This window comes from Acanthisitta chloris, unplaced genomic scaffold (genome assembly GCF_000695815.1).
Source record: "Acanthisitta chloris isolate BGI_N310 unplaced genomic scaffold, ASM69581v1 scaffold16074, whole genome shotgun sequence".
NCBI classification, from domain to species: domain Eukaryota; kingdom Metazoa; phylum Chordata; class Aves; order Passeriformes; family Acanthisittidae; genus Acanthisitta; species Acanthisitta chloris.
This window is the reverse complement of record NW_008669994.1, coordinates 13,738-26,594: the sequence shown is the minus strand read 5'-3', so window position 1 is coordinate 26,594 and position 12,857 is coordinate 13,738. Positions and strand designations below refer to the sequence as shown.

Genomic DNA, 12,857 nt, shown 5'->3' with positions numbered 1-12,857 from the left:
CGTCCGCCCCACCTGCCCCGCGGTTTGCTGCGCCCGCGCTGCCCCCGGGACGTGTCTCCGGTTCGGCGGTTCCTCTGTGAACTGCAGCGGTTCGGTGAGATTCTACAGGAAACAACACAACTGCCCAAGTTTGCACAGAAATATCTGGGGCACAACACGTTCTTGGCTCTGAAACTAAGCAGACGCCAATTCCCAGAAAGGGGAAGGCAAAAAAAGTGTAGTTTCACCGTTCCTGGCATCACCTGCTACAGCTGTTCTGGTTTGCCACTGGGCTAATTCAGTCACAAGAAGAGCCTGTCCCGTGCTCCTGCAGGAGCTGCAGGCGTTGGGCAGCCTGGCTCTGAGTCACGGAAGCCCTTGGTAAACAGGCTGTGCACAGAGGCTCGGCCTGACCCAAGCAGACACACACACCTGCTGGTTTGCGTGGGCTTCTCATGTTGTCCTGCACACCCCGCAGGATGTGATCAGCTCCCCTTCTGTCCCTCCCCCTCACATACACCTTGGCAGCAAATACCAGGCCAAAGAGAAGGAGAAACCCACAAGAATTGTTGCTAAACCAAAGGCCTCCAGCACTGGACTCCAGTCCAGGCTTTAATTCCCCAAGAGATTATCCATAGACAACATTAGTCTGTACAATGAGCAGCAACAACAAGTTTTCAAGCCCAAGCTGTCAAACAGTGGAAGAAAACTTAGTCCTTCAGCATGAACTTATCCTCACTGAAAGAGAAGGATGAACAGGACAAGGAGGGCCTACAGATTTCAGAAAGTGCTATTATTTCAGTCCTTTAAAGTGATCAGTACTGAGCAGTTATAAATTTGCAATCTTTCTATTAATCAGATACAAAGCACTTTTCACACCACTTAAGGCCATGTCTCCACTAGATAACAAGGATATTTTTCAACTTGCTAGGTCAAAGAAGGAAATTCACTGGGGTTGAAAACTTCTCTTTACACTTGCTATTGTTGAGTCAAATTCATTACCACACAACTTCTAAACACATCGCTGCCAACTGAAATACTGTGTGCTGGTTGAAAATTATCCCATGTTAACTGGCCAACAAATTCCTTAGATTGAAAAAAAAAATAAACCTCTTGGAATATAAAGAAGCTATACGATTAAAAGATACAGATGCTAAGATACAAATGTAAAGCTTTTTTTTTTCCCACTGCAATGACCTTTTTCACAACTACTCAGTAAACCCAAAAGATGAAAGAGTAATGAAAAAATAAATCACTGTAACTGCCAGTGTAACTACAGCATGTGATAAGAAGTTTCCTCATAACCTCTGAAATGTGCACAGAGCAGTGTCTGCAACAGATGTGCCCCTATCACTACTATCAGTCCCATCAAGTTTCCCAGGTTCATCCTGGCTTCTCCTATATTCCATTCTACGAAAAAGATCTTCTCCTGGCAACCACTGCCAACCCACCCGACCCTATACTCATTAACTAGAATTGAAAGAATTTAATTTTCACCACAGAAAGACAATAATTTTCAGAAATGTTGTAAAAAAAATGGTAGATGATATATCATCCTTTCTTTATTCCCCATCTGTAGCAATTTTTCCAGCACTTTGTCCACAAGCAGCAGACAGAAAATGGTTGATGTGGCAGATGGGAACACCATTATTAACAGCCCCTGTCAACAACAGATCATTTCAGTAACTTCCACGAAGTTCACCTTGCTGTCTTCAGCTGGATCTGCTCTTTTCCATCACTGTAGTTACTGCAATAATCCTATTTTAAAACTTACTTAATTGGTCATTCTGGAGTTTCTTAAAATTTCATGCAGAGTATCTCATGCTGGTTACTGTCAGAAATAAAAATGTGCAATGGAATGGCAATTCTTACATGGCTAATATTAGCAGCATCATTTCAACCATAATGCAATGGGATACTCAGATGCCTTTGCAAACACAATGGACAGTACTTTAATGAAAACAAGTCATTGGTTCTTACTTGTATGTCTAAAGGTCCTTTGTAATGGTTTGTTGATTTAGCCGTTGGTTATTTTGTTAAAATAGCAGATGTTGGTCAAATGCCTCAAAGGACCAAATGAAGGAAACAATAAATAGCCAGAGCAGCTGAATTATGCTTGGTATGTTAATTCATCTCTGTGCTGCGTCTTATCTGTTCAGGCATTTGATGAAACAAATATTACAGCACCTGGGACAAAACAGGGAATAAAAGAAATTTGAACTACTCGAGTCTAATACAACAGATCCTATGACATGAGGGTTGTAGTTTAACCCAGCTGGTAGCTAAGCACCACACAGCCACTCACCCACACCCCTCACCCCCACTGGGATGGGAGGAGAGTTAGAAGGGTAAAAGTGAGAAACTCACTCCTGGGTTGAGGTAAAATCAGTTTAATAATTAAAAAGAAATGATAATAATGAAAAAAAAGTCAGTGAGACTGAAATGAAAGTGATGCAAATTATAACAATTGCCCACCACCAATCACCCGATGCCCAGCCTGACCCCCAAGCAGCTGTATCCCCATCAACCTCCTTCCCAGTTTTATTGCTGAGCATGACATCACATGGGATGGAATATCTTTGTGATCAGTCGGGATCAGCTGTCCCAGCTGTGTCTCCTCTCCTAGCTTTTTATGCACCTCCAACCTACTCCCTGGCAGGGGCAGAAAAGGCCTCGACACTGTGCAAGCACTGCTCAGCAGTAACTACAACCTGTGTTAGCAACACTACTTTCAGTATCAATCCAAAACATATTCCTATAATTAGCCTCTATGAAGAGACAAAACCAGTACACAAAACCCATACACAATGCAGAGCTATAGAAAGGAATTCTCCATACTGATCTTGTTTGAAGCAGTCCTTTATCTACTGTGCTTGAAACAAAGTTGGTTGAGCTCCATTAGTCCCACCTCCATGGTCCTCCTAGATCTAAAGAGCTTGAAGTAAGTTTGGTGTGAAATTACTAGTGTTGTAAACATGGTAAGAAAAAGAATGACAGGATTAATTATGTCACTGTACATCTGATTGTGAAGGAACCTCTAAAGCAAAGTCTTCTATATTGCTTTCCAGATTCATCCATGTAATAAATACACAGGTAGACATAAGTAAATAGAATTCCTATTCTAGATGCCACTTTTATAACTTTATTGAGGACTGAATACTTTCAGAACACCACACGTGACTATTGTGGAAAATAAAATGGTAATTAAGTAACTTGGCACCTTTTACTTTTTTTAAACTGATGCAATTTGTGCGTGAACAGGGGAGCTAGGCATGTGTGTAGAAAGTCACTGTAATCATCTAATATGAGGCCTGTCTTAATCTTCCTCTGCTGCAGGCTATTGGGTTTCACAAACCATGATGTTTCCAAGTCTCTCTCCTTCGTTCCTATACTATCTCATACCAAAAACACCTCCCACTTTTTTCTTGTAAGCTTTAAAATACCTATATCATCTATTTATTTTACACAGTCCTATATATTTTTTCTTCTGGTAAAAGAAGTGAATCCCAGAGATTATTTTTATAGGAAAAAAAGTAAATTATTTTTAAAAGACTAAAAATAACCTCTGAGTTGCATGGGACATACTTCAGTAAATCATTGTTTTAACTCCTCAGCAGGTGGCAGCACAAAGTTATTTACAATGCAATATTAATTCTGTACTGTATTAAGTAATTCAATCTTAAATTTCCAATAAAAAACCCTATTATTAGATAATTATACCATATGGAAGAGCTAATAAGAAAAATCAGGCTGTCTGCTTATTCCAGTTCTTCAGGATCACTTCAGCTGCATCTAGTGTGCTGTCTTTCTGCAAAACAAGGAACAGCACTATTACTGTGAGTATGGAGTTCTTGAAGAGAGAGGCAGTCATGATTGTATCATCCCAGATCAGTATTCAGCAGTTTCATTTGCATTCTGTAAATATCTGTCAGCCAGTTTTTCATTTACAGATATTAGTTACAAGTCTGGACTACACAATGAATTTAATGCTGATTCCTTGAAAATATTTATTAGATATATTTAAAAGGTAGCTTATCTTCTCAGTATTTTTTTTTTACTGTGAGGGTGGTGAGACATTGGAGCAGGTTGCCCAGGGATGTGGTGGCTGCCCTGACCCTGGCAGTGTTCAAGGCCAGGCTGGATGAAGCCTTGAGCAACCTGATCTAGTGAGGAGGTGTCCCTGCCCATGGCAGGGGGGTTGGATCTGTAAGGTCCATTCCAAACCCTAAATTCTATGATTCTATGATTCATTTATGCTATCACATTTAATGAAAGCAATACGTATATAAATGCCTGGCATGAATGCAGAGATGTAACTTGGCAGCTCTGTTTTGGAGACATGCTGGCACACTTTCCTAATCCTTAGTGTACAGTTGGGACTTTTTAACTCTCATGCAACCATGTTATGCTGTGAACTACTTAAACATAATCCCTCCAAATATGGGTAATCTATCCACTGCCAGTTGTGTAGCTTGGCTACAACCTGGTGAGTCACATAAGTAGGCCAACTTGAAATGATTAGCACTGTTCATTATTGGCAAGTCACATTTACAACCAGCAAGTTTCATCCTGGTTGTTACTGGCAGTTTATACCACAGACTTTACACCTCATCAAAAGATCTAAGTAACACAAGGGGAAACTCCCCTTCATTACCAGTTCAGGCTGAGGCTCTGATCTTTATACAGAACAGTTAAGGAATTGCACATGTTCCATTATGCTGACTCTGTTACAGAGCAATCAGGATACATCTTAGGGCTTTGGACTTATCAAACTCGTCCCCAAGTCTTTCAGTCTCTTCAAGAATAGACTCAACAGGAGGAAGACTATCTGTAAAGGAAGTGCTCACAAAATGGCAAAAACCATCCAATTCACACAAAACCCCAAATGTTCTCTCATAATTTGGAGCTTGTGTGAAACTCTATGTATTTTCAGGCACATGTGCTAGACTTCAAGGTGACTTCTTCACTGTTTTTGGTTTTGGACACTGAATGGGCATGGGACAGACCATTCTGCTGCACAATTATTATCTGCTCTGGATTCTAGAAATCACATTAATTGATAGCTTACCTGTCTCATTAGTTTTCACTGTCACCACTGGTCAAGAATGTTTTTAAAAATCAATACAGCAAGCTAAAAAAGGGCTACCATCCAGTTGTTTTCTGCCAGTTGCCCTTCTTAGCCATGCTACCCACATTCATGGTGTACAGTCCCTCAGCAAAAAAACTGTCAAAGCTACTTTGTGCTGAATTTCACACCAGGCTAATTTTCTGTTTCTAAAACAATCCAAATCAAGAGATCCTGGGAAAAACGTAACAGTCCGTCTCCTTCAGATTCCTGTACTGCATTGATTTTTAGAAGTCTTCCCAGGACACAAACTTACCTTAATGAAGCAAAAACGTATATACTTTTCAAACTGTTTCTTTGTCTCAGGACCACAGAATGCTGAAAGAGGAATTGCTGACAGCTTCTGAAATGTAAAACAGAAATAGCATTTGCTTATTTTTATGTGTATGAAAATATCAGGTTTAAGCACTAGCTGGGCTTTACTAAATTCAAATTACTTTTCTTAGGCAAAACATGTCAAAGGTACTTTTCTACAACTAACATTTAAGCATGCTGAAAGAAAAGTGCTGGGATGTAACACAAACATGGTACATTTTCAGCATATTTAGCAATACTTTAGTCACATCATTATCAGCAGTTGCTGTAAACACCAAATAATATTTTGAATGGAACATCTCTACTACATTATTTAATAACTACAGTTGCACTACTCTTGTTTTCAATAGAAAAACGTTTCTAAAACTGGAGTATGACTAAGACACCTTACCTTAGATCTTATCATCCATTTGACAAATTTATAATCATAAGGTTGTTTCTCATCTATGTCAGAGAGATCCACATCTAAAAAAAATGAAATTTAAATCAAGTATATTGTAAGATTTCCTATACTCCATTGGGAAGACATTAATTAACAGCATCTAATTATAGTTAATACTTAGGAATAAATATATATGCTTTTATTTTAAAATGTAATTTTAAAACTAGACTATAACAATTAAAATAGGCCAACAGATTGAACCTTTTCATTCTGACCTCAGCACTTGCTTTCCATCCAAAGCAAATTCGGACATGTAGCTTGGAAGAAAGCCATGCAGTACTCCAAGAAGTCCTGAAGTCTGGATTATTGAGGGATCAGGGCTGTGGAGGCTACTGAACAGCGCATTTACTGCATGCACAGCAATAATCCCTGCAACTGCAGTGTTCTCATCTGTGAAACTGGGGTACCTAGAGCTTTCTGACACATTTTAGAACTGCAAGATCCAGCTGTGTTTAAACATTTATGTCTGCATGACAAGTGTCATTAGGACCAGTTAGTGAAAAATGTGGAACTAGAGAATGTTCCCCTGTGGGAATTCTTCCTCCAAAGTTACCACAACCTGAATTTCCAAAAGGTATTGTCCATTTTGGTAGAATTTTAGTGTTTAGAAATCAGAATGCCTCCTAGAGCCTTCAGAGTATGACTTCAGATTAAGAAAAACAAACAAACAAATAACAGAAAGAGGAAAGTGCACATGGCAGGAACTCAGGATATTAAAGCAGGTGCTTGGCTCTCAGATCTTTTGAAAATAGAAATGTTTATCCATCTCCTTTGTCCTCTTTAAAAACTTGTCAAAGCTTTGCAAAACATGGACAGTAGTTAGGATCACAAAGGCTTTGCAAAAGCTCATAAAATCTACCTTACAGGCTAAGGTCAGACAGAAAATTTCAGTCCCAGTTAGTACTTGCAACATTATGCAGACATGACATGAGAATATAGTTTAAAGTGAAAGCTGAAATTTCAGATTAATTATATTTACTTTCCACACACTTTTTAATAAACTTGATACTAACTTAATGTAGAAACATCAACAATCATGAAGTATCCTCCATCAGGAATGACAGGAGTTAGTCCAGCTTCTTTAAGCAGCTGAGCCATTCGATCACGTTTGCTTTCCAGCTCTCGAGACAGCGAGTAAAAATAGCACTCTGGGTCATCCATGCGTTTATAGTCTATCAAAAATGCTTGTGCCAAAGCCTCCTGGAAACAAAATCAACGTTCAGAGTTCTCATGAACACTCAGTAAACTCACAGACATTCACACACTTCCTACTGAAACCACAATGGAGTTTTATTCAATCCTGACCCTTATTAAGCAAATCACCAAACACAAATTGCAGGAGCTACGTCCAAGTCTGTGATTTGTTTGTTACTTTGTGCTGTGGCAACACCCAAAGGACCCAATTTAATCATTAATCATATAGGGAAGTCACAGTCCTTGACACAGGCGTTTACAGTCTGAATTGAAGTTAAATTTAAATTATTGATAATAATGTATCATAGAACACTGGAAACAAGTAGACAGGGATAATGTTCAGTAAAACAAGACCTTGTTGCAACAAGTTTTATCTGTATTTGCTAGGAAACCAGTAAGATTGCCATGTTTTATGCAAGAAGTAGTTTGTAGGTGAAAGAATAAATAGCCTGCAAGACTGATTTACTTTTTTTGATGTCTGGTGAGCTGATCAAATGTGTCTCCTGTTCTTACACCCCAGAATATATACTTTGACAGCTAAAAATTCTTTGTGATTACTGTTTCATTACAGTGAGGCAAACAGCTTTCCTACACCAGAAAACAACCTCCCCTGTCCCATCTGTACCTACCTGTAATGGAGTTGGGCAAGTATAGAGTGTGTTTTGGTGAACAACTTGCAAATGCTTAATCAGGTTCTCAGGGCCAATGGACCAACCAAGCTAAGGGAGGAAAGCATGCATAGATTATACTTCCAGCAGTAGTGTTACTAAAAATCAACAAATAATGAAAGTTAGCCAGTGTCTCAAGCTGTTCTCTTTTAAGAATTTGTAGTGAATTTGATAAAGAATTAAGAAAAGAGCTGCTTTACACAAAGTTTGGCTAATGATGCCTTCAAAAAATTGTAGATTACAGCTAACAGTTATAGTTTCCCTTATAGCTATCTCTGTCTCATAGGGTACTGAGCAAACTTTTAACTCTTCCTATAACAAGGGTTAGAAATCAAAATGAGCATTTATTAGAATATTATTTCTAATTGTTTTAGTGTCTTTCCATCTCATAAGCTCCTGTGTCAAAGGCAGTTTGAGCACACATGCTATGGTTCAGTTTGAACATAGGTGATGAAGAAGAAAGAATTTAGTTACCAGATTGTTAAATATTTTTGGTTTACTTTCTGGTATGTATTTAAAATATTCAAGCAAAATATTTTACAGAAATATAAGCCATTCCAAAACATACCATTATCACAATCTGAAAACATTACCACAAAACTGGGGAGTTAAAATTTTGTAATATCCATGTTTTCTCCAAGAATCTTAACTGGTTTTGATCAGATCATGCTATGGTGGTTTTAAAAGTATTTTTTCTCACAAGAGCTTATCAGCCAAAAGACAAGTAGATAATTAAAACATGAGTGTTAAAGAAAAGTAATTGCTCTAACTGAATGGTATCATCATGTTTCGGATACATGGAGATTTGCCAGAAGCTTTCAAAACACAGGTCATAAAAACTGAGGCTTTTTTAGTGTAATAAATGCATTCTGTTATTTAACTGAACTCTTTTATATTGATTCTTCTTACCTTCCAGCCAGTTACACTGTATGTCTTCCCAGCACTTCCTATAGTTACTGTTCTCTCCCACATACCTGGCAACGTAGCTGTATAGAAAGCAAAGTTAATTTGGTACAGGTGCACTCACACATTCCATGTAGGTAGAATAACTCTACTGCCCCTAGCTCCAAGCTGTGTGTTCATGTATCACTGCAGCATCTTAAACAGGCAATGAGAATGCTCTAAAATTATAGCAATCGTAGCAAATGAGAAAGGATATATGGGCCAATGCCTTTTAGAATGAAAAGAAGGTAAGGATTAATGAAAGGAGAAAGAAGAGACAGAAAATAAGAGGCAGAGTTTGTGAAAACTACATGTTAGTAATCCTCAGAATTAAAATGCCTAATTATTAATAAGAAAGGTATGATCTAAGAAGTGACTACCCATCCACCTCAGGGCAGCATTATTTCTGATGCCTGATAATAGCACTATACACACTAACTCAGGCACTGCTAGCCACTTTAATAGACTTGTCCAGTTCAGTGTCTCTGGCTGTCTCAGACATCAGAAAAAGAAAATAATTGCTAAGACTTCTAACCCAGAACCAAACAACAGAACATCAGAAAACTAGCAGAGTGAGTAAATAACTTATGCTTTGTTATATAATTTGAACAGGCCTGGAACTGACTGGCAACAGCAGTTAGCTAAAGATGTCTGGCAAGGATTAAGGGACACATGGAGACCTGTCTCTGTCTCTGCAGTTTCTCCTCTGTTTCCTTTCCAAGCAGATGACAGAGCAAAGGTCTCTTGCTGTAGTTTGCCATACTTTTCTGTATACTGCTTCAGGGGAGCTCTATTTGGACCCTTCAACTTAATTAATTTTCAATAGAAACTGATAAATCCACATAAGTCTGAGACACAAAGTTAGACAAGGTTGCAATTGCAGTGGTGACCAACATCCACTTGTATATTAGAATCACTACCAATGAATCTGTCAATTGTTAAATCCCCTCCCTAGGGAGATCAACAAACAAAGATTTTCTAAATTAAACCACTGAATTTCACAAGGAAACTTTGCAGCAGTTATCTGAATCAGATATGGCATAAATCTTTGCCGTTATTTGAAAACATGTATTGTAATTTTTTGAGCAAACTTGCCAAGAAGAGAAACCCAACAGCATGAAAGAAATTGATATTCCTGCTAGCCCACCCATATTCACCCAACAGCTCTGTGACCTTGAAAACAAAAAGGCAGTTTGAACAGATGCATCTTCTAGCTAGCTAGGTCAAAAGTGTAGATTACTTCCTACAGGCACCCAAACTAGCTCTCACAGACTGTAAAAAGAATCTACTTTCAAAGCTAATGGCCTCTACCAAGACTGCTTTGGCACACAGTCACAGGAATTCAACCTTGGAGACAGAATGTAATAGCATTTCAAAAAATAGCAGCAGCAGCAGCAGGGCACAGGAGAAGCAGCTCCATTACTTCTACAAACAAGTTTTAAATAGAGAGGGAAGTTTCTCCATGCCATATGGCAACTATATATGACATCACATGACACCATAAGCAAGTCTGACTACAATTTAAAAACTAATGAAGTGTAAACTAGCACATAAAATAAGCCTGTTATCTATTTAGAGTCTTGTTCAGAATCCTCAGTTATAAGATGCAACCTCTAAATCTGCCAGTGCAACTCTAATCATCATTCAGAGGAGGTCCATGGTTTTACACAAGTCAGACAATGATGAGAAACATGATGAAGTGCTCTACACTACAGAAAACTGATTCAGTGACAGCACGAAGACTGTACTAATTTTATGATCTGTGGCTAGCAACCCTTGTTAAATTGTGTTAAGAAACCACTGTCAGACCGTGTAAATTGATGCAATATCCATTTTGCATCTTGCAAAAAAAAGTGGTACTGCATTGGATGGAATATGTAGAGGTTAATATAGAAACACAAGAGATTATAAATGGTGAAATAACACATTCAATTTTTATTGTATTATTTTTTGTAGACTTAAAAAAATAAGAAATCTAAGAAACTTAAGCTCAAAAGAGCAGATCTTATTTCTTTTACTGAAATGTTGTTTGCAGTGTTACCCTGGAAGTTTTATCGTAATCTTAACACTGACATTAAAGATGATATCATGATATCTGTTGGAGAATATACACCTATACCTAGCTGGCTAACTTCCCAGGATTTAACTTGCATTTTCATTACACAGGATTTTACATTTTATGCTAAACTACAGAATGCCTTTTGTTCAACTGGAAATGTTTTGGTTTGAAGCATTAAATGACATTACTGATGCTAACAACAATGGAGTTCCTGTGTGTTAAGAATTCACCACCTGTCCACTAAGACAAAGTGTAATTGACAACATGAATGTTCAGACCTGCTGCTGTTGCAAAGGAAAATGGATTACCTTACACAACCCACAGAGGTTTTGGTTCTGAGGATGACTATTTGCATGAATCACCTGCAAAGCCCATGAAGAAAGCTTTAATTTAATTGATTTTACTTTGCAATTGGGACACATGATTAGTTACTGTGGTAATCTGTTAGGATGCAGTGCCCCAGATTACTGTGCCCAAAATGTTCCCCTTTTACCATGTCTGGAGCTCGTTAAGAAGGTATCACTATCAGGGCAACCACAGCAGCCATGGAATTAGGTCACTCTCAAAACAGACTCTAAGCCTATGCATGGCCAATACAATCCATGTACTGCAGCTGTTTGACCAGCAACTGTGTAGCTGAGCTAATAAGAATTTCAGTATCATTTTGATATAATTTCTTTATTATTATTTATAAGATTCATTTTTTACAATTATGTAGCCCCCACTAATGGAAAGTGTCTTTTATTGCGACTCTACAAATAGGGAATTGAAGCACACAAGCAAAGTTATTCAGCATTCAACCAGTGGCAAAGCCAGGAAATAAGGTAAGCTTTTTCATGTCCAAGTTATATTTGTATGTCTCAAATTCATTGTTTAATCTCAACTAGATGCCTCTATTGCACACAACTGAAATGTGCCTTCACGGAGACAGTAAAATCATAACATAGTTCATGCAGGATGCTACCAACAGAAACAAAGCACCTGTACACATAAGAAGGAAGTTTTGGACTTTAGCAAGCTCAAATACATCAGCAGAGCCTAACCAAGTCCACTGTGCTAGAAACTTTTAGATAAAGTTTAGCTGTAGAACTCAAGAATTGGAGAAGATGTTCTAGACAGATATTACCTGCACTAGAACAATTGTTCTGAGACAGTGGGAGTGATTCCACTAACTTCAGTGAAACTTGGATCAAGAAGTAAAACAAGAGGAACAGGGACATAATGTCGTATTTGTTTTCCTGTTTGTTCTTGCAGTAGCAATACTCCCTGAACATTTCAACATGCTTTCACACAGCCCATGCAGTGGTTTACTTCACTGAATCCCATGTCCATTATTTAACACTGTCTCTGCACTTTGGAGGGACAATGCTCATGCACTATCTCCACACTGACCTTTATACTTTTTTACATTTTTCTAATTAGTGGAGCAAAAAATAATTCTGTTCCTCATTATTCATTTCCCTTATTGATTATCTCTGCAATGATTTGAGAACAAAGTTCTAATCCCTGTTCTTTCTATTAGTTCTTCAGCAAAGCACAGTCCAATAGACATAATCTAACAGTAGTTATGTTTATCATGGCCAACAGAATAACTGAATAAGGATGGGATATTCATATGACCATAACTGACTTATGAGCATCAGTCTCACTGGTTTCTATGGATATCTGCTCCAAAGTCACTTAAGAGCTTTGGAAGTTCTATTTGGAAATTATTCTTTCAAATATTTTTCAGTAAAGGGAGAGGTTCTCCTCCTTAAAGTCTAAATATTATAAGCAGTCAAAGCTTGAAGTTTGAGCTCCTTCCAGCAAGCATTATCTCTGGGAGGCAAGTTTACAGCATCATTCCACAACCATTTCTAAGATGCCACAAAAAACCAGTACCTATTTTAATGTGTTTATTTCCTTTATACACCAGCCACTCATACACCTCATCACTGATGCACAGGGTATCATGTTTAATACAGAGATCAGCTATTACTTGGAGTTCTTCACGAGTAAACACCTGGGATACAAGAAAGTAAGGGACAATGCATTAATCATAGTATTTAAGGCATTCTTAGAAATTATAGTAGTGTTAAAGCAGGACTCTTACCTTGCCTATAGGGTTGTGTGGGGTATTCAGAATAATTGCTT

General features: G+C 38.1%; 1 protein-coding gene across 1 annotated transcript in view; it reads right to left on the bottom strand.

Moving 5' to 3' along the window:
* Positions 1-3,496: 3,496 nt before the first annotated feature.
* The window catches only part of CCBL2 (cysteine conjugate-beta lyase 2), an 18,870-nt gene continuing 9,509 nt past the window's right edge, over positions 3,497-12,857 (bottom strand). Inside the window, exons 6-13 of the mRNA XM_009073526.1 lie at positions 12,817-12,854; positions 12,606-12,726; positions 8,633-8,709; positions 7,685-7,774; positions 6,875-7,061; positions 5,811-5,884; positions 5,361-5,447; positions 3,497-3,787 (exon numbers count right to left, since the gene is read on the bottom strand). Coding sequence (XP_009071774.1) covers positions 3,725-3,787; positions 5,361-5,447; positions 5,811-5,884; positions 6,875-7,061; positions 7,685-7,774; positions 8,633-8,709; positions 12,606-12,726; positions 12,817-12,854 — 737 coding nt within the window. The 3' untranslated portion in view covers positions 3,497-3,724. The remainder of the gene's footprint in view (positions 3,788-5,360; positions 5,448-5,810; positions 5,885-6,874; positions 7,062-7,684; positions 7,775-8,632; positions 8,710-12,605; positions 12,727-12,816; positions 12,855-12,857) is intronic.